Here is a 22747-nt window from a genome sequence, read left to right as displayed (position 1 = left end):
AAGGGAAGTTTTTTTAAAGTATGTTCCAAATTCCGCTTTTTTCTTAATTGTTAATCCAAAGTCTGGGATCTAATTCTGACTGTAGGATATTTTAAAACTTTATTTCTCATGGTTTGTGACTTTAGGGAAAAAAAATTTAATTCAACTGGGGAATCTGTTTTGAGAATAAAAGCTAATGAAATATGACTCTGCTTACTACACTCGTTTAGTGAGTAACCTGATCTATCGTGATCTTATACACAATAAACGATGAGAATTGGCAGATTGGAGACACCAGCCAGTAGCGACAGATAACCGGGGTGTCATCTAGCTTGAAACCACTGGATCCCCTAGTGGGTCAGGAATCTCAGAAGGATTTGGCCATCCAGAGTATTCCCAATGAAACATGGGAATATGGGAAAGAATAGAGCAGTTCTGGGTGTCTACCTCCAACTATCTGAAGTAAACACTTGCCCAGATTGTTCTAATTGAATAGCAGCCCTTTAGACCTGACCCACTTACTTCGCGTAGGGTGGGAGCAAAGTTCTAGGCTCTGGCCAGACCAGATAGTCTCCTTCAAGTCCATGCTCCTCAACAGCGGGCATTCTCTCTCCAGGGCAGGAAGGTTTCCTGATACGTCAGTAAGGTGTATGAAACTAACATAAAAGCTAGAGATTATTTTTATTTCACAAAGAACAAAACTGCAAATAATTGTTTTACATGTAACTTTTAAATATCAGTACAATTTAAAAATAAACTTAATCTAAAAGTCTGTGGATTTAACTATGTATATGTACAGTCTATTAAATCCCTCTATAAAAGGTAACACAAAGAAACTGTCAACATACCTTTCCCCAAGAAGTTTGTTTTAATTCTTGGAAATCATTATCTGAGCAATTTTCTTTTATGTCTTAGAAACCTGCTCGATACAGAAGAGCCATAAGTTATGACAGTAAAGAATACTACATGCGACTGGCCTCTGGCAATCCAGCCATCGTCCAGGATGCCATCGTGGAGAGTTCAGAAGGTGAAGCTGCCCAGCAGGAACCAGAGCCTGGGGAAGACACCATCGCCAAAGTCAGAGGTCAGCCCTTCCTCTTTGGTTTTGATTCAGAATCATTTAGGGCATTTTGGTATTCAAATTTATATGAAAATATGAGCAACAGTAAACATAAAGGCCAGCCTTAAAAGTATCCATGCAGGGTGGCAGGTTTGAACACAGCCCCGGCCAAACTGCAACAAAAAATAGCCGGGCGTTGTGGCGGGCGCCTGTAGTCCCAGCTGCTCGGGAGGCTGAGGCAAGGGTATCGCTTAAGCCCAGGAGTTGGAGGTTGCTGTGAGCTGTGACGCCACGGCTCTCTACCGAGGACAATAAATGTATCCATGCAGGTTCAGTGCCCGTAGCTCAGTGGTTAGGGCACCGGCCACATACATCGGGGACGGCAGGTTCGAACCTGGCACAGGCCTTCTAAACAACAATGACAACTAAAACAGCAACAACAAATATCCAGGCATTGTGGCAGGTGCCTGTAGTCCCAGCTACTTGGGAGGCTGAGGCAAGAGAACCTCTTGAACCCAAAAGTTTGAGGTTGCTGTGAGGGCACTCTATAGAGGGTAACATAGTGAGACTCTGTCTCAAAAAAAAAGAAAAGAAATATCCATGCATATTTACCATCTCACCCTTCTTAGGGGTTGATTTCTTTACCAGAACGAAAGCGACTGACTCTTCTTTATTGCCTACAGATGAATGTAATGTGCCCCTTGGTGTAATGATTTTTTTTTTTTTATTGTATTTGGTAGAATCCCCAGTAGCACTTTTATTTTAAATTAAGTTCCTAATAACTAAATAATATTGATAAAAGTAACTCCTAAGTATGTCATTAGTAACATGTAGTAATGATCTTCCCGTGAGCCAAGAGAGATTATCTCAAATCTAAACCTTAAGAGCTCAGTAGATGAAAAATTAGACTAAAGTACAATGTCCATAGACTTTTTATTTCTGTATTTTTACGTATTTGTCAGTGTGAAAAACTCTCTTGCCCTTCTTGTAGCTTCTCCGTGACATACCTGTATTTACCTTAACAAATCCTACCCATTCTTAAACACACTGGTCAAATATCAAATCATCCTTATCTGAAGCCTTTTCAGCTCCTGTGTCCACCAATAATATTTGCTCATGTATCTTACAGCACATTCAGTGATTTTACCCCCACTGTATGTTTTTCTCTTTTTGATTTATAAGTTTTCCTTACAGGCAGAAATTATTTCTTCTCACCTTATAGCTTTGGACACAACTAGGGCAAATGGAGATTCAGTCAATTTAATTACATAAGTAAATCAATCCATTAGCCTTTGATCTATCACAAATTTAAAAATCTTTTTACATTCTATAACTAAAGCCCTAGAGTGTAACTTAAGATCTTTAAATCAAAAGTTACTTTTAAAATTAAAGTTAGTAAGTTAAAATTTTGCCTAAGATCCCATTGTTTAAAAAACTAGTAGACTATGACTGTGTCAACAAAAAACACCATCTGAATCTGTGATCAGCATGAACCCGGAAGTTAGAGACTGCAATGAGTTATCCCACCACTGCACTCCAGCCTGGGGAAGAGTAAGTAAAATAAAATTAAACTGTGATCATATTCTCCCATTATTGTAACATACTTAGTCTCTCTTGGGATTAATGTAACTTATTAAGCATTTCATAATTGATGTAACATGTTCATCCACCACCAGACTTAATGAATTGGGTCCCAAGCTCTGGTTGCTGAATAGAAGCCAAGGTGTAATCCACAGAGTTTGTCAGATGATTTGTTTGGGTCTTTGGTACTTCACTTCTCTGGCCTGATTTTCTTAATCTCTAATTGAGCTAAAACCACAAGTGTACAAGGAGTTACACTAGACATGGAGTTGGAGGTTTTAATTCATTCAGTTAAAAATAATGTAGCTGCAAGCTTTTCCCTATGTGGACTCTCTTAGCAGGATCACTCTCTTTCTTATTAGACCCTTTCATCTGTGAACGTAATACATAACTAAGGTTCAGAGGATTAGACTCTTAATAGGAGGACTGTGCTTTTCCAAAATGTTTAGAGCAACCATACCTGGCAGGTGTAATGTTTCTTTTGATGGCACAACTAAGGAATATTAATTTAATTTAATGTGCAATTCAGAGTATCTTGAGGACTTTCCATACTTTAGGATTGCACTGGTTATTATCATCAACTGATTTTAATATCTCCTATGAGTATTTATAAAGTCAATCGATGTTGGCAGTAAAATGTTTTCTTTATTAGCAAATTAATGATCTGTCCCTATAGTATAAGGAATTCTGTTCTTGTTCTTTCTGACCTGGTCATATTCATTCACATATGTAAAACCATACTTCCACTTATGAAATGAGGCTGAATTAGTCTTCATGAGCCCTTCATGTAGGTGGGATTTTTTTTTATAATCATGTTTATAACTTGCTATCTTTTCTTTTTTGTGATAGTGATTATTCATGCTATCCCCTCAATAACACCTGACTATAAACAACATAATTCTTGCTATTAATTATTCTAAGTTTTCTGTTTATCATCATTTGATGCTGATTGAGAATTTATTATGTATTACACATAATATTAAGTACTTTACATGAATTACCTCGTTTAGTCCTCCAACAGTCTTCTGTCCTGAGATAGATATTCTCGTCACGGTTGTTTTTGTTTTTGTTTATTTATTTTTTTTGGTTTATTTGGTTTGTTAATAGAGAAGGGGTCTCACTATATTGTCCAGACTGGAGCACAGTGGCTCTTCACAGGCACTGCTACAATGCACTGTAGCCTCAGACTTCTGCTTCAAGTGACCCTCCAGCCTCAGCCTCCCAAGCAGCTAGGATCACAAGTGTGTACCACCATGCCTGGCTTGTGTTCCAGTTACACAGTTGAGAAAACTGTGAATACTGTGAAAACTGTTCAGAAAGTGTGAATACTTTTCCAAAGTCACCCAACTATTGAACTCCGGAGCCTGTGCTCTTAACCACCGAACTGTACCACTTGCTTGTGCCTTCCAGAATTGTGTCAGATTGGAAATGGGTGGGAGGGATGACACTGAGACTAAACTGCTCCCGTAGTGCCTCCGACAGTGGCTCTTGGTTGTTACATGCAGGTCTGGTCAAGCCTCCTCTGAAACGCTCTCGATCTGCACCTGATGGGGGAGATGAGGAGAACCAGGAGCAGCTGCAAGACCAGATTGCTGAGGGCAGCTCCATGGAAGAGGAGGAGAAGACAGACAACGCCACCTTGCTGCGCCTGCTGGAGGAAGGAGAAAAGGTATTGTGCTTCTGAAAAGTAAGGATTGCATTTAAGTAACACATTATCAGTTGATAGGGCAGTTAAGGAAGATAAACGTTTTAGCCTCGGTAATAAAATACAGTTTTAAGCAACTTTTGAGCTTGGCGCTGTACTTCTCCTGTCTTCAAGGGTCTTCTGACCTCTCTGAATACATTAATTATTTATTTTTGTGTATTCCTCTTCCCCTGAATGTGAGCTCCTTATAGGCAAGCACTGTTTGTTACTGTCAACCCTACTGCCATAGGCAGTTACAGTCACATAATAGACATCCAGTAAACCTCTGAATGAAGGAGTGATTGGTTGGGTACATAAAGGAATGAATGGATTTGTAGTAAATATCACCTTTTTAAAGGATGTTCTTTTTTTCCTATTATTACATTAGGTGTTGGTATAACCCTTGAGATGTTACCCACTAAGAAGTAATAACCAGAAATTGGGATATAATTAAAACAATTCCGTTCAAATTTATGCCCTAATTTATCTTAAATGACAATATATAAAGGAAAGATCGCGTGCGTGTAAAAGGACCTCAGATGTGAGGAAAGCATAAGAGGCTCCTGGGGCCGGGAGTGTCGTTTCCTGGCCTGGATGGTGATCGTACTGTGTTGCTAGCAGTTGAAAATTACCAAGCTATATGCTGAGGAAATAAACATTCTTCTGTATATATATTATTGTATACTATAATAGAGTGATCTTAAAAGTATGTCAAGATTAATCAAGTGTGGCAATGAAAATTGACATATATTTAGATATTTCAGAAAACGTATTGTAATGCTTTCATTTTTAAAACTTATAATCTCATAGGTACAGTTTTGCTCCAATTGTTTTAAGTTTGAATAGTGCAGGAAGTGTATTCAAAATGACATTTATTTGACATTTGTTTAACTCTGATTTAATCGCTGATTTTTTTCCTTGACTCATGTTGAACCGAGTTTAAGCAAGAAAGAATTTTTACTGAGAATTAGATACTGCCCTTTGGAAAGAAAACAATACTTACACTGAGAGATTTAGCAACCCTTCCTCCTATGCAGAAAGTACAAGTTCTGCCAAGCTTGACTTTTTAACAATAGCCCAACAGTGTGCCAGGGAGGCAGGATCCAGGTGGGGAGTGAATAAGGACAAATTCCGCAGTTCCTTTTCCAGAGGCTATGATGGAAAAGAGGAAAGTGAACTATAAGGATGAGAAAACAACCAATAGTTCCTGTCCTAGTTATGTACGTTGTCTGTCTCACTTAACTCTCACAAGCCAAGGAGGTATATTAGAAATTTGCAAGAGAAGACTCAGAGAAAGTGAGAAACTCGAACCAGTCAGTCTACAAAGCGACAGAACTGGGAGTCGACCCGCGGCTAGTAGGCCGTGTACCGTTCATTCTGTACCATCTGTAGGGAATAGTCCTGTTCTAATCTCCTTACACATGTGCCTCAGTTCCCTTTCCTGCCAGGCTTGCTGCCTGTCTCCCAGGATGAGATCCTGGAAAGCAGGAACTTTGTCTAAATTGTTCATCACTTGTACAAACTAGCATGTATATGCCTGGCATATAGTACAGACAGACACACTGAATATTGAAGGAGATGGGATGGGCAGAGTGGATGGAGGTGAGCGAATGGTGATTTCCTTTTACTAAAATCAGAAACAATCAGACTGCAGCCTCAGCTGACTCTCCCTGACATGCTTAGACTCAGGTTTGATGTGCTTAGCTTAAAGATTGCTGTAATAGTAAAAAAAGAAATTAACTTTTTAAAAAGCTGTGTTAATGAGTGTCTGGGCTTCTTTCTAGATCCAACACATGTACCGTTGTGCTCGAGTCCAGGGCCTGGACACCAGTGAAGGGCTGCTGCTTTTTGGTAAAGAGCATTTTTATGTGATTGATGGATTTACCATGACAGCAACCAGGGAAATAAGAGATATTGAAACCTTACCTCCAAAGTAAGTAAATGAATGAAGAGACACAAAGAACAGCTATCTTGAAAAGACAAAAATACACTTGAGTAGTTTCTTTTTTATTTAGAAAAATTGCGTTATAGGTAATGTTACTCCCCTTTGTGAATATGTAAATATATTTACATATAATATATTTACATATTTATAAATATATTTACATATTCATAAAGGTAATACTTATTTCAAGGCAATAAAGAAAAGAATTTGGCTGTTTATCAAGGTGAAAACTAAATAAAATTTATTTCTGTGCATTAATAGTATCAGACACCAAGTTACTTGTTTTTTGATCTATTCAAGTATAAACATGCTGAATTTATAAATGGTTCCATTTTCAAAATATCTAACAGATGCACAGTTGTAGACAAAATGCAGGTCACTGCCCAGTACTCATGAATGAAAGGGAGTCACCAGGTACTCTAAGCACCCTAGAAGCACCAGCAGGCGTTAACTGGGTTTTATGCACCATCCTTTTCTTCTGCCAGTCCTGTGTGGAAAACTCAAGAGGACAAACAAAGCTAGAAGCAAGATAAGGCTGAGCTTTAGAAAATGAACAGACTTTTTCTCTTCTTTTCACATTTTAAATAACCAGTGTTGAATGTAAACATGGTCTTTATAGTTGATCCCTAGCAGATATTTCAAATAATTACCTACAGCCACAATCAGGATCACATTATGACTTTCGTAGATCCTTCTTCCATACACAATATCATTAAAAATTATGTTTTGTGACTGTTAGCATAAAGATAAATATACTCATAGAATAAAACATTCCCAAAAGTTCAGTTTTTTCCCCTGCTTTTGAAAGAAACTAAAGCATTTTCTTGGCCCCTAAAGTATGTAAGCTTAGGCACTGTGCTAACTAAAGCCTGGTAGGTAAGTTTGTCCTGACAGTAATAAGAGGATTTTAAAAATGGTACTCATGAAGCCTGAGCAACGTTGCTACAAAAAATAGAAAAATTAGTCGGGCATGGTGGTGGGTGCTCTCTTGTCCCAGCTGCTTGGGAGAGGCTGAGGCAAGATGATCATTTGAGTTCAGGAGTTTGAGGATACTGTGAGCTCTGATGACACCACTGCACACTAGCCCTGGCAACAGAGTGAGACTCTCTCAAATGTGTGCGTGTGTGTGCGTGTCTATCTAGATATAGATTTATCTCAAAGGAGCTTTCTTGTATATCAGGTAGCTGACAAATTCTTTTAAATATATTTTTTTTAACTAAAAGTTCTGATAGATTATTCACCCATCCTGTTCATATGTTGAAAATAGCACACCCTTTGTTGAGCATTCAGTTTGCTCTTGCTCTGTTTTGGTTATTTCCTTTTCCTCTTGGCTGCCTACAGTATGCATGAGCCAATAATCCCCAGAGGAGCCAGGCAAGGCCCTAGTCAGCTCAAGAGAACATGCAGCATTTTCGCGTATGAAGACATCAAAGAAGTGCATAAAAGGAGATACCTCCTGCAGGTGCGTGATTCAGCGGTGCTGACGGTTTTGTCATGTCCTTTATTTAGAAGATGTATTATTTTAAAGCTGATAGGTGCCGTTAAAACCCTCTGTAAGATACAAACTGTTCTTTAGGGTATTCCTTAGATTTGGTTGAATGATAGACAGTCCCAGGACACAGGGGCATATGTATAACTGTCTAATGCATTTCTCCCTTTTTAAACATAACCTAAAATTTGGGTGATATTCTTGTTTTCTGTCTTTTCCCTGTAGGTATCCAAATCAACATTGTCTTTTAATACAAAAATTACATACTTACTATGATTTTACAAAGTTGTAATTTTATATATTATTTTATCATTGCTCAAAAATGTTATAAATAAATTGAGCAAAATAAGAAAAATCTGGTAATTTTGGAGTATAATCTACAGGGAATTCATAATCCTGAAAATAATTTTTAATCAACAAATTAATTTCTTCAACATTGTAGAAATTTATAGTGGAAAAGTTAATAGAAAAAAACTTATTTGTGAACTTAGTTTTTTCTTAATGTTTTTCTTCCTGATCATTTCAGCCTATTGCTGTGGAAGTTTTCTCTGGAGATGGACGGAATTACCTCCTGGCTTTTCAGAAAGGAATTAGAAACAAAGTCTATCAAAGGTCTTGTTTATCAGGAATACTTTATATGCCATTATGGGAAGAGATGGGAGGGGGAAGTCATTCCCAATCCAGCTAGTTTTTAAAAAATCTAGAATTAGATCAGTAAGTCAACATCTTTAACGATGCTTGTGTTTTTTGTTTGTTTGTTTTCTGCCAACCTTGTGAAATCTGACTCTTCTGACTTTTAAAGTGGTGTAATTGTACTGTGACATGCCATTTTTCTTCTGGGTAACTGCTATAGGAGAGATCAGCAAAAGCTACTTTTATCACCAAGTCCGGTGCCTCTGAATACAAAAGAATGGTGAAAGTGTAGCTTGACACGAAACACTTCAAGTTCAAAGCAGGCTTGCTTCCTTTTAACAAAAATGATGTCAATGCCATTCCTTGATATTGAATGTAGGGACTGAGTTCCCATAGAAATTGTATTGACATAAGACTCTTTTCTGGCTTTGCAAGAAAGATTGGATGCCTTCATTCTTGGATAAGTAGAATAGCCAAATAATGCAGTTAATCTAAACTGCACCATAGTTTATTTTTGGTTGATTATATTTAAAAATTTACCTTTAAAAAGAAAGGTGCTTGAGGATATTTCTTTTGGATATGTGAATAGTAAGACTGTTAACTGATCACAGAGCTGAGAGAGGTTCTCTTGTTCTTTGAAGGGCAGTACAGAGCCTAGCAAGCTCTCTATTAGGGAAAGTTTTTTATTTCAAAATTATTAAGGGGATACAGATGTTTTTGTTACATGGCTTGCTTTTGTAATGCTTGAGTCACGGCTGTAAGTGTGCCCATCGCCCAAGTAGTGTTCACTCTACCTGTTAAGTAGGGTTTGCCCCTCCCCCGTCCACCCTCCCTCCTGCTGGATTTCCAATGAGTTTTTCTTCCTTCTGCGCACATGTGTGCCCATTGGTTCGTACATGTGGTGTTTTTCCATTCTTGAGATATTCAGGGTAAGTGTTGCGGAAGACTTGTATTTCATATTACTGCCATGAGGAATAGCTAACACTGTGCAACCCTGCTTGTCATTGTGATACACCTGGGAAAGGAGGGTGAGTCTGCAGATAAAGGGCCTGTGGGTGTGGCTTGGTGACCTAAAACGTCCTTCACAGATGGGAAGAGCTGAGTAAAGTGACTGACATTCACTTTTACTTACCTGTTGTATAATTTTTAAAGGTGATTCTCAAATTTTTAACACGAGGAAATTATTTGTTTCTCATCAGTAGAAGCTGCTGTGGTGAGGAGATGCGTTTCTGTCTCTTGAGAAATTTCATATGCCAGATTCAAGGTCCACATCCGTTTCAGGGATTGTACCATCGTTCTCTTTTGCCTTTAAAAGTCTACGTTGGCGTTGTGGGCAGCACTGCAGGGAAAGCTGTGACAGTGTCACGTCAAGCTCCTATCTCTGCGTGTCTTCTTTGGTAGAGCAGTGTCTGTGTTCTGTCTTTGGTTGAGCTGTCAACATTACTTACTGTCATGTGAATCTAAATGTAGCCATTAATGACCTTTTAGGACTTCATTCAATTGACTTAATTCCTGCAGATCCATGTTGCAAGGCTATTTCTTCTGGTAGGGTGGAAGTATACATAAAAGTCCAAAATAATAGATTTTGCTGTATGTTTTTATATTTGTTTTCAGAAGTCACATCTTCCCATTTGTTATGAACAGGGTGTTCTTATGATTGAGTATTCCCTCTCCCTGCGGTCTGTTGGACAGTGGGAGGTTAGCTGCAACAGTGAAAATCTAGATGAACCATCCTTTCCTAAGCTTCCGTTAGATCCCGACTGAGACTTCATTTGCAACTTTATGCTGTTTTTCAATTTTCCAGGTTTTTGGCTGTAGTGCCATCTCTGACTGACAGTTCAGAATCTGTATCTGGGCAACGACCAAACACAAGTGTGGAGCAGGGGTAAGTGGTTTGTTGCTTGTACATTACTGGTTAATAATGAAAGTAGGATGGTTTATATGTGGACAGTATCCTTTAACATTTTTAATGAGCATTTCCCACCCTGCTCCCCCTCCTCCTGGGGTTGCAGAAAGTTATTTAAATTCTGGGAACTAGAAGGAAGAAGAGAAACATACACCAATTACCTACTGGCCTTTCTTGAATCATGCATATGTAAGTGTGCGTAGTGGAGTTTGTCCTCTACATACACATTTTCATTCTACTTCTTCCATTTAAATGTTCCATTTAAATCTTCCATTTAAATATACCCCTCCCCCGTATTTCAAATATTCTTCAGAAATAATAACCTGTGTTTGCTACTTATTCACCAGGTATATATACTTATTTTGACATATTTCATCTTTCCTGGGTTTTCTTATCATTATACTAGAAATGTAATTCCCCATTACTTTGTAATGGTAGAGTCTCCCTAGTAAAATTAAGGGTATAAATTTTAAGGCTTTTTATACACAAGCCAACTTGATACCCATGAGAACTATACGAGTTTATAGTCTACCATTAGTGGATACATTTGCTTGTCTAGATAAAGATTTCCCAGCTCTGTATATTACTTTTTTTATTTTTACTGATATTATACATTGCTTTCTTATTTTCTAAATGTATTTGTCTTTAATTCTTTGTAAGCTTGAGCTTCGTATATGTTTGTTAGACATTTTAAGTTATCATTTGTAAATTGTTCATAACTTTTGCCCATGTTTCTTTCAAGTTCCTATTATTAATTTCTGTGGGATTTTTGTATAATAAGGTGTACTCCTTTGCTTATCATATTTCTTGCAGATTGCCCAGTTTTCCTCTTAATTTTGTTTTTCCATCTTTAAATTTAAACGTCTGTTCTTACGTATTCAAACCTATCCGTGGTTTCTTTGTGTTCTTTAGAGCAGCTTTTCATCTTAGAAAGGCCTTTGGGATAATCCAGAGGTGTCCAGCCTTTTTTTTTTTTTTCCCTGCTGCACTTTGGATGAAGAATTATCTAGGTCACTCATTAAATATATAAACTAGCAAAAACTGATTAGGAAAGAAAAAAGGTCCATGCATACTTTTTGCAGTATCAGACCCCATGAGTAAGCAAAGCAGTCCTCACATAATCTGCATGCAGCCTGCAGGCCACAGGGGGGCACCCCTGAAAGGATCCGGAGACTTGGCTCCATTTATACCACTCAGGAACTGTAGCCCAATAATCCACTGGAAAGAGGCAGTGCTTTGGGGCTGTAGATTAGTCATTTCAACGTGCAAGAAAATTTCTTAAAATTCTACTAGGGATTCTATCAGTTTTAAATAAAATTTGATTCCAGTCTGTGCATATCTAAATATATGGTAGAACCTCTTTATTTGACCACCCAAGGGACTATAACAAACTGGTCTACATACCAAGGTGGTCAATGTAAGGAACTAAGCCTACTATACTGACACGTACTGTGAACATTAGCCCATCTTAAGGAGGTGGTCAGTGTAGGAAGGTGGTCAACTCTGGAGGTCCTACTGTATTAAGTTTGTATATTTCTCTTTAAGCTGTTGCTTTTATTTTTCTTTAGCCATGGCTTGGCAAATAACAAATGTTAAACATTTGCTTTTGTTAACCTCAGAAACATGTCCTATTCCTAGTCATTTATGTTATTATTAACATAAATCCAGGAAGTGAAAGATTTCCTAATAAGCCTTTTTCTACTTGTAAAATAACCAGCAGATTGCGAGCTTTACCTGCCTAGATGGTGCTAAGCTCGCCCTTCATTGTTCTTGCTGCCTTGTGTACTGAGTTGGTAGTTCTTAAAAAACTTTTTGGAGCTTAGAGGCAAGAAATAGAAATTCATTTCTAACTTTCCTATCTTCCTTTTTAGTTGTCTCCTTATAAAGTTGAGGACTGATCATGGCTATTTTTCCAAAGAGAGTATCCTTCATGTGCAGAATTTATCTAGAAGTAGAAAGTAGTAGCTGTACTATTGAGCTGAATGTGTTTATGACCTGAGGCTCACAAAATCTATTGACTTCCTTTCAGATAATAAAATATACAGTTAAATACTTTCTTCCTGGCTCTACAACCAGTTATTAATTATCAATATTAGAAAACTAAATAAACTTTAAATAGGGTTTTATAGCATTCTAAGCAAATCTGCTATCCAAAAAATGAGGTATGTAAGTTTTAATGACTAGGATGGCATTGTCTTAACTGTCATAAAATACTCATATTGTCATTTATTTATCCAATACCTCTTTTAGAAAGAGATGAACTATATATCTACTATGTATAAAATATTGTATAATATTTCAGTTATTCTAATTAAATGTCTTTGGATAGGTTTACATATGGATTATAGTAAAAAAAAAACTTAGAAGGTTGGACGAGATCACATGTTTTTTCAACTCTTTTGACAGTAGAAATTTATACTATATTTCATCCTAAGACATACAAACTGAGTCATAAGTACTAAGACAAAATCCACATAAAGTACTTTCCTTCACTATACGTGATATCTTCTTATATTCTCTGTTTTCTTAAGTCCAGTTCTGTTATTTCATATTTCAAAATGCTGATCATAACACACTGAACTGATTTTATGACCCACTAATAGAGCCTTTGTAATTTGAAACAAGTTCCTGTTCCAGGTGACTTTAAGTTTTCAACCTTATATTTGCTCAGGTTTAAAACTATGTTGCTTACAATTTATTTCATTATGTATTGTTTTTTAGATCTGGATTGCTTAGCACTTTAGTTGGAGAGAAGTCTGTGACTCAGAGATGGGAGGTAAGTTCACTGGCTCCATCTGCTTCCCTAGTAATTTGCAGTTGTGATGTAAGTCATAGGGTTAAAATCACTTTAATACTAATACATTGAATACATACCACAGAGAAAATATTTTCTTTTAGGAGGAAAAGTGTTTCATTATCCTGAAACCTGTTAAAAAGAAATTGTCCTTTACTTCAGTTTGCATATAAAATGTTAAAAAGTGAATATGGTGGAAATAACTGATTGCTCCAAATATGAATCTTGTCTTTTCTAAGAGAGGTGAAATCAGCAACTTCCAGTATTTGATGCACTTGAACACTCTGGCTGGCAGATCATACAATGACCTCATGCAGTACCCTGTCTTCCCCTGGATCCTTGCAGATTATGACTCAGAGGTAAATCTCAAGTCACTTTCTCTAAGTGGAACACATTTTCAAAAATAATGTAAGAATACTGCAATTGCCTCAATATTTTATTTGCTTTATAGTTTAGTATTCTCAACAGGCACTCGTTTTTAAAAAATAAGATGTTTTAGCTTGGACATATAAAAACTTTGAATAATTGATCCACTTACTGGGTATTAGATATAATTCATAATGTGTATTCAGTTTCCTTAAGTGCCGATGAACTTGCATTCATCACTGGATGTCCAAATCCATCTGTGTACTTTGAAATGTTTGCCAATAAAACATTAAGTGACTCTCCTGCCACATAGAAGAAATTTTTAGTACCAGCCCAAGAAGCCTTGGAAGATAATTTCTAACAGTTCATCATATACATGACTTGAATTCAAACTCCAGCACAGGCTAGGCGTGGTGGTGTACACCTGTAATCCCAGCTACTTGGAAGATGACTGAGGTCAGAGGACTGCTTGAGCTAGGAGGTCAAGACCAGCCTGGGCAGCATAACGAGATCCTGCCTTTAAAAAAAAAAAAAGAAGAAAAAGAAATTAGGAAAAAATGGTGCAAAGAAGAAAGCAACTCAAGAAGAATAGTATACAGAAAAAATAAAGGTGGTACCCCTAGCTCAGTGGGTATTTGGTACCAGCCAAATACAGCAAGGCTGGCAGGTTCAAGCCTGGCCCAGGCCAGCTAAATAACAATGACAGCTGCAACAACAAGACAAAAACAGAACAGCACATAAATGGATATAAATGTTATCCTTTTTCTCTTCCTTTGCCTCCTGTCTGATAGAGATCGAATTAGTTCTGAAATGAACCAATAATAGGCAAAACAAAAGAGGCTTGGCTCTTGATAAACAAAAAGGTTAATCATTCTTAAAATTCATAAAATCTTTGCATCTTCTCATTAACTAGAGTCAGGGCTGCTTGTATTTTCAGAAATATTATGCATCAGCATATTAGGGAGACATATAAAGCTTTTTCTTCTACCTTCAGAAAGTTTTAGTCTAATGAAAGGATAGAAATTAGCCTTACGTACATATGGGTGTATTTTAGTGCATTTGATGTGTGAATCTGTACAGTCACATGGGTAGTTACTATGCATACCTAATGTGCCTTTGGGTAAAAAAAAAAATAAACGTAATAGAAGAAGAAGAAATCAAGAGTAAAAATGAATAAAATGAAAATATTCCTTAAGTTAATCAAGGAAACTTAGAAGAAAATACGGATTTCTAAAGAGATGGGAAGTCCCCAAAGAATGCAGTTGTGTTAAGAGGGTATGGGAAACTCTGTCCACCTTTACAGATCCTATCACTGAACTCCCAATTCTATACCTCATTCTCTTGATGTAATTCTGATCCTCACTCTGTATTCCCCAGCTGAGGAAATGGCACCACACTCCACACTGTCCAAGCTGCAAATTATCTTTTCCCTACTGCCCACGTCCACTTTGTAACCAAGGTGTGTCCTGTTCTCCCTCAGCATAGCCAGGGTCTCACTTCAGGCTCTCTGTATCTTCACTGGACATGGCAACAGCCTCGTAACTAGACTTTCTCTTCTGTCCACTCTTCCTTCCTTTACTCTGTCCTCTGCAATGCAGCCAGTTTCAGAAACACAAATCCGAGTGAGTCTTCCCCCTTTTTGAAATGATTCAGTGAATCATAATCTGGGAAAGAGATGAAAACCCTCCGTGCAGCACCCTTTCCATGTGTCTCCTGCCTGCGTTCCTCATTTCCTCCCAGAGTGCCGTCCTGGGAGCCCCTTCTTCCCTCTCTCAGACCTCAGTAGCCTTTCACGTACAGCCCAGCCTGTCTGTCCTCCAAGGTGCCCGTCCTGTGCATCTTTCTCCCTGACTCACCGTCCTGTGCTCCATTTCAGGTCCCAGGTCTGTTCTTGCCCCCCTGTGTCGCCCTCTTCTTTGTTCACACTGCCTTGGAGCTGTATCGTGGGTTTTTTTTGTTTGTTTGTTTGTTTTCCAATCTTTCCAATTATGGTATTTTCTTTTACAGCATATTGTAATCATGCTGATTGTCTTACCCCATGATTGAAACGGCCTTGAACACATTAGACTACCTTATATATTTCTCAATTCCCAACCCCTAGAATAGTGGATGGTACTTAGTATGAACTTTAATGTTTGTGGAATTAACTAAAATTGTATAAATAAGGTGCTTCTCATATAGACTTTGAAAGAACACATGTTAGTTTGACTTATATTTATAAATGAAAAATTAGTTTCTCCTGCCCAAGATTTTTAAAATACAAATTTCAGCAAAATTAGTCAATCACAATGCACTATAAGAAGGAGGAAAATTGATACTCCCACAGGCACGTGTTTTAGATTTTTACTTTTAACACCCTCAGTGAGTAAATTTTGATTTCCTTTTAAGTATATTAATTAGGTCAGCTAGAGACGAGCTATTAAAATAATTTGGTAGCCTGAAAGAACCCATTGCATTTGGAAGTCACTCGACTTGGTATGATGTTGTCTTTCAAGGGTGAATGAATTGCCTGGTGCTCTAGTTTATACCCCTCCCAGATCACCTCACAGAAGAAAACGCTCAGAAGTGAATATAGGAGACGGGGAAGGGGTAGGGACTTGGTAGACACAGAAAGGAGATTTGACTCTCCATTTATGTGAGTGATGGAGGAGAGCATGGATTGGAGCTTTCAACAAGACGTAGGACCTTTTTCCCTCTCATCCCAACCCCAAACCTGGACCCTGAGTGCCTTCCTGGGTGGAACACATAATTTCCCAAACAGCTGTCTTCAGACTGAGTCAGTTACCAAACTGCCATGTGCCTGTCTGTACAGTATGGACCCACGGTGGGTACAGAGGATGGTTTTGGAGTTCAGTTCTGCTGGTTTGCCCCTATGGAGAGTAGTGCGTTCTGAGTCATCATCGTCCACGAGAGCCACTATCTCTACACAGAGTTCTTAACAACCTGGAACTGCATTTTCTTTTGTATTTTAGGAAGTAGATCTTACTAACCCCAAGACATTTAGAAACTTGGCAAAGCCGATGGGAGCGCAGACAGATGAACGACTGGCTCAGTATAAGAAGCGATACAAAGACTGGGAGGATCCTAATGGCAAGTGACTAAGTTTTACGAGTAACCCATTATTTAGTGATCTGGCATTCCTGCATCCTTCCTCAAATTGTTCACGTATCCCGGTATCTACGTAGGTAGGTTACATGTGCATAGATGCAGGTTATCAGAGTAGCAAAACAGGTTTTGCATGCCGGCTTAGGCATTTTTAGGTGGCTTGTCAGAGTAGGAGACTAAGGATGTCTGCCATGCATAGAGCAGAAATTGCCCAGCATACTCTGCCTCTCTCTCCAATCATTTGTACAGGAACCACACTTTGATTTATTGACCCTCAGTTTTATTGAGGTACTTTTTGCATTAAAAAAATAGTTATTTATTATATTTAACATTCATTGTATTTCCCCCTCAAAAAGGTCAAACAAACAAAGAAGGGGGAAAACCTAAGCCTAATAATATTCTTGTGTGGACTCTGTTTTAATCCCTGTCTGCTAAGGAAAATCAGTGAAAAAAATACTTAAAATCCATTGACAACAATTTGGAAAAATACATTCATTTCAAAGCCAGACCCTAATAAAAAGCAGATGTAAGTCAGTATTCTATTTTAATGGAAGATGATTTATTATTAAGGGTTATATTAACTATTACAGTAAGCCTCAACATATGAAATTGATACATGTCCTGAGTTTTTTGGGAAAGGCTACTGATTTATACTTATCTGGATTACTGCTAGACATGTGAATGAGGGATAGTGCTGTCATCAGGAACTTTTTCTATGACAATGCCAGTGCTAACTGTACTTAGGGTCACAGTTACCACTTACACATTTTCAAGCCTACAAGTTGTTCCAATTTTATTTTCATATTTCCTCTCCTGTTTTTAATTATGTTTAATTTTCTCGAACAGGAGAAACTCCAGCTTACCACTATGGGACCCACTATTCATCTGCAATGATTGTAGCCTCTTACCTCGTAAGGATGGAGCCTTTCACACAGATATTCTTAAGGCTACAGGTAAAACTTTACATGAGAGATTTTACCATTGTTTTTCTGTTTAAAATATGCCTTTTAAAGATGTATTACAAAAAGCTCTGTGAAGTTTTAGAGACAAAGTAGTCAGACAGAATTAAAGTAAATTTTTGTTGTACCAAAACTGATGAATAAACTAGAATTTACTTAGAATAAACAAATGCCAAGCATACACTTTCTAACCAGGCTAAAATGGTTGAATTCAACAAATTCTTTTTTGAAAAAAGAGTAATACTTTCTAGCTCATTTGCAGTCTCTGTAATTACAATCGCTTTTCCCCACATTCTCTTTCGTTCAGCAAATATTTATTGTATACCTACTATGTCTCACCTGTGGGGCTGATGCCACATGTATGTGGTTGAGGGAGACAGCCAAACATAATACATAAGTAAATTATAAAGTGTTTTAGAGTATGATAAAATCTATCAGAAAAACATAGGTCAAAGAAAGGGTGAGGCGATGGAAGGTGGGGGACGGCAGGATGCAGTTTCAAGTGGAGTAGTCAGAATAAGTCTCCTGTGAACAAAAAACGCCAAGTACGTGAGGGAGCTGCTCCCTCAGACCTCCAAGGAAATGTGCGCCCAGCAGAGGGAAGAACTCAGGCAAGGGCCCAAAGGCAAGTCTGTGCCTGACACATTGGAAGAAGAGCAAGGGCACCGGCGCATCCAGTCCTCTCCAGTGGACTGAGGAGGGAGGATGTTCATAGGAGATAAAGTCAGAAAGGAAACAGGCCAGATTGTGACAAGCCTTGCAGCCATCTAGGGGCTTGGGCATTTTTCCACAGAGGACACCCTAAGATAAATACATCACGCTCACAGAGCACAGCAGAGGGAGTTTGACTGAAGAAGGTAGGTCGCAGCAAAAGAAATCCCTATCTCACTATCTGGTCACCTTCGCCTATTGTCCCTGCTTCATTCACATTGGTATGAGAGCTTGGATGTCATGTTAATTTGAAAAATTAGCCAAACATATGTATCACTTGAATTTTCCCAACTATAGATGATTTTTATGTACTAGAATCTTTTCTGAAGATGTCATCATCAAACTAAAATATTCATATTTTGTAGTCTTGTCCTCTCTATACAGTTAATATTTTTAGAAATATTTATATTTGGATTTGACTTTGATTACAAAACAAATACATTGAGAGCTGTCTGTAAAGGGTGCCAGCAAAGAGAATTGGATTAATTTTCTTTTCATGATAATTAAAAATTTTACATACTTAACGTAGGAAAATGGGAAATTGAAAATGTCACCGAACATATTTGGCATTTTGAAGTCCTTGAACTTGGCAGAAGCTGTGAGGTGGGAATGCTTCTCTAATAGAGGTGCCCTCTCATTCCGCCCACAGGGTGGCCACTTTGACCTGGCTGACCGGATGTTTCACAGTGTGCGCGAGGCCTGGTACTCAGCATCAAAGCACAACATGGCAGACGTAAAGGAGCTTATCCCAGAATTTTTTTACTTACCAGAATTTCTGTTCAATTCCAACAACTTTGATCTAGGTACGTTGAGCTCTGGTGCTATCTTAGGAATGTGAACCGTGAAAAGACCGGTAGAAATAAATAAGTCATTTTTCTGAAGATTGTCTGCCGTACACATTAAAAGAAAAAAATGTCTTGTAGTTTTAGTCACTATTATTTACTGTAATCGGATGTGAGTGGTTACATAAAATAAGAAAAGCGAATTTATGCTCCCATAAAGCTGTTTCAAACTTTAGACTAAAGTGTGTTAGACATCTGAGAGTTGACACAGATTGCATAAGAAATTCTTATCAGATGTTCAGAATTTTGTTGTTTTGATGGAAAAAAGGCAAAGTGAAAATTTATTTGGAAATTTTACTACTGAAAACCCTAGTAGCCAAGAGTGGCATATCCAAATTCTTCAAGTATTGTTTTAACCCCATACATTGCTTTACCGATCTCTGTTGGTATGCCAATGTGTTTTAAAGTTAGAATTTCAGAATAAGTAAATTCCTTTTTCTATTCTATGAGGGTCTTATTTTCTAGAAAAACAGAACCAAATCAGCATTTACAGAAGTGGAGAAAAATTTCATCTGTACTGTTTTTATATTATCTGGCAGCTAGCGGAAGTAGATTTGCCTTTGGTTCCAGTTGCTTGGAAAACATTTTGCTGATCTGTGCCTCTGAGTATTTCTTTTATAGCATATCAAAATTCCATTGTTTCCACTTTAGAATATTCCTCCCAGGTATTGTCCTCTTTTCCTATTTTTTTAATATCTTGTAGTTTTTACTGTTTTTAAGAGTTCAGCATATAAATCATTACTAGCTTCACATTTTCATTATCATAAAATTCAGGGAAATATTTATGTCCTATACATTCAAGAGATTTGTTCTTTTTATAAAGTTTTCTAAAAATGATTTTTATTTATTTGTCTATCACCAGCCCTAACTCTGTGAAATGGAATTCAAGGGGACACATAGTAAGACTCTCAACTGTCCCAGCAAAAGTCCTGAAATTGAGTCTCATTACACCTCCAGTTGGGCCTGAAGCTTGCCCTTGAACAGCTAAAGACCCCAACTTCTAGAGCTTAGAGTTGGAGGAAGTGATGGTTTCCCCAAAGTCAGCGGTTCTCAGCCCCCAAGACCCTTTCACAGGGGTCGCCTAAGACCATCAGAAAACACATTACGATTCATAACAGTAGCAAAATTGCAGTATGAAGTAGCAGGGAAAATAATTTTATGGTTGGGGGTCACCACAACATGAGCAACTGTATTAAAGGGTCGTGGCATTAGGAAGGTTGAGAACCACTGGAATAGATGGTCAGAATCTGTTCTGTTGCAGAATCAACCAGTGTGTGCCCTGCAGACTTTGAGTATGGATGCACAGTAGCGTTTTCTTGTAATTCACCTTTGGAGAATGCTGGCTTTTCCTCTAAGAACACGACTTTCAAAGGGGAAAAGGTGAAGAGGTGTAGAAAGAGATACCCCGATCTCCCAGAAACACTGGCTCAGTTTGATAAGCCATGTTGCAAAGGTGTCCCGACCAGACTGTTTACAAACCTACCCAACAGTCCACTCTTAAAATAAGTCGTGTATCTGCTGTTGCGTTTACCTTCATAACAAGTCGTCTTCCCTTCTTGAAATCATACACTTTAAACACTGTGTGCATAAAAAGATGCAACAAGAAAACTTTTATAAGAAAACATAGGGATAAATCTTCATGATCTTGAATTTGACAGTAAATTGTTAGATGTGATACTAAAAGAACAAGCAATAGCAACAAAAGATAACTTGGATGTTATCAGTATTACAGCCTTCCGTATCCAAGGACATTGTTAAGAAAGTGAATGGACAGTATATAGAATGGAAGAAATGTTCACAAATCATATATCTGATAAGGTTCTAGTATCCAGATGTAAACAATTTAAAATTGAACAACAAGGAGACCCAGTTGAAAAATGGATGAAGGGGCCAGTGGTAGTGGCTCAGACCTGTAATTCCAGCACTTGGGGAGGCAGGAGGGTTACTTCAAACCAGCCTGGGTAACGGGACAGGGCCCTATCTCTACAAAAAATTTAAAAATTAGGGCGACGCCTGTGGCTCAAGGAGTAGGGCGCCAGTCCCATATGCTGGAGGTGGCAGGTTCAAACCCAGCCCCGGCCAAAAACCAAAAAAAAAAAAAAAATTTAAAAATTAGCCAGGCATGGTGTCACATGCCTATTGTCCTAGCTACTTAGGAGGCTGAGTGGGGAGGATCATTTGAGCCCACAGAGTTCAAGGTTGCAGTGAGTCATGATCGTGCCACTGAACTCTAGCCTGGGCAACAGAGAAAGACCCTGTCTCTTTAGGAGAAAAAAAAAGTGGGCAAAGGACTTAAATAGATATCTCCCCTGTTTTCCCAAATGGCCTATAAACACATGAAAAAATGCTAAACATTCTTAATCAGTAGGGGAGTGCAAATCAAAACCACAGTGAGGTACCACTTCACATCCACTAGGATGGCTCCAGTGGGGAACAGAAGGAAAGATGGTAAGTGCTGGCAAGGATGTGGAAAGATTAGAACTTCATACATTGCTGATGGGAATGTAAAATGGTTTAGCCACAGTGGGAAGCAATCTGGCAGTTCCTCAAAAAGTTAAATGTAGAGATAACATATGACTCAACAATTCTACTCCTAGGTGTACAGGATGTAAAACAGGAACTCCAGTGAGTATGTGTGAGAGCATGTTCATGTCAGCGTTCTTCAGTGATCAAATGGCACAAATGGCCCAGGTTCCTGTTAAGGGTAGAATGGGTAAACGGATTGTAGCACATCCAATGAAATATACTTAGCTGTGAAAATGAAGGAAGTTCAGTAGATGAATCTCAAAAACACAATGCCATGTGAAAGAAGCCAGACGCGGGTTCACATGGCATACGACTCCTCTCGGGAAGTGGAGCAGCCAGCTCCACAGAGAGAGGACGCACTGGTGTTCTAAGGCTGGGGAGTGGCGGGAGGAGCAACCGCTTAACTGGTGCAAGGTTTGTTTGGGGGCGACGAAAATGCCCTGGGACCAGAGAGAAATGGCGCAGGGTAACATCACACACTGAACGGTACTGAATTATGCACTTTACCATGTTTACTTCTATAAAATACTGTTTGCCTCTTCACCCAGAAAAGATAAGTAAATTGGTGTAAAGGAAAAAGCTCTTGAGTTTTTCCCTGGCCCTGAGATGAGTAATGTTCACCCTGGGATCTTTTTGTTTCTACATCCACAAGGCTGGAATTAGACCCAGAGTTTTCTACAGGCCGTGTTCCCTTTATGTCATTTTTAAATTGTAGATAGTGTTAATAAAATTATGTTACATAAGTATTTGGGAATTTTAGCAAAATTTTGGAAAGTAATTAACATGTCAAGTTGCTTACTGTTACTTGCTAACTATCAAAAAATTAGGACTTGAGGCCTTTTTAGGAGGTGTGAAAGGTGTGTGAGGGGAGGGCTCTAATAACTTGATTTATTTTTATCTTAATTCATATGGTAATTTTTCCAACCAAATCGAGACATTTCTCTAAACAATAAACTGATATTTAGATCATTTAATATCACAACATAAATAAATCATCAAGTAACAATGATGAAGACAAGATTGTTTCTAAGGGAAATATTTCTATTGGCTTTCACTTGCATTTGGCTTGGTGTTCTAAAATTTGAACAACTGCCCTTCTCTGTGAAAATTTCCAATTCAACTATTTATCTAACCAACTGCTGTTAAACTAGTCAGCATTTTTGTTTA

General features: G+C 38.1%; 1 protein-coding gene across 6 annotated transcripts in view; it reads left to right on the top strand.

Moving 5' to 3' along the window:
- The window catches only part of WDFY3 (WD repeat and FYVE domain containing 3), a 312335-nt gene that overhangs the window by 261271 nt on the left and 28317 nt on the right, over window positions 1-22747 (top strand). For all 6 annotated transcript variants that reach the window (XM_053599488.1, XM_053599268.1, XM_053599410.1 and 3 more), the window contains 11 exons: window positions 895-1063; window positions 4126-4289; window positions 6089-6237; window positions 7591-7711; window positions 8265-8350; window positions 10176-10256; window positions 12999-13053; window positions 13311-13430; window positions 16410-16527; window positions 17389-17495; window positions 18862-19015. In XM_053599488.1, coding sequence (XP_053455463.1) covers window positions 895-1063; window positions 4126-4289; window positions 6089-6237; window positions 7591-7711; window positions 8265-8350; window positions 10176-10256; window positions 12999-13053; window positions 13311-13430; window positions 16410-16527; window positions 17389-17495; window positions 18862-19015 — 1324 coding nt within the window. The remainder of the gene's footprint in view (window positions 1-894; window positions 1064-4125; window positions 4290-6088; window positions 6238-7590; window positions 7712-8264; window positions 8351-10175; window positions 10257-12998; window positions 13054-13310; window positions 13431-16409; window positions 16528-17388; window positions 17496-18861; window positions 19016-22747) is intronic.

The sequence above is a fragment of the Nycticebus coucang genome, chromosome 1 (genome assembly GCF_027406575.1).
Source record: "Nycticebus coucang isolate mNycCou1 chromosome 1, mNycCou1.pri, whole genome shotgun sequence".
Taxonomy (NCBI): domain Eukaryota; kingdom Metazoa; phylum Chordata; class Mammalia; order Primates; family Lorisidae; genus Nycticebus; species Nycticebus coucang.
Note: the sequence above shows the minus strand (reverse complement) of the source record. Positions and strands in the feature narration are given on the sequence as shown.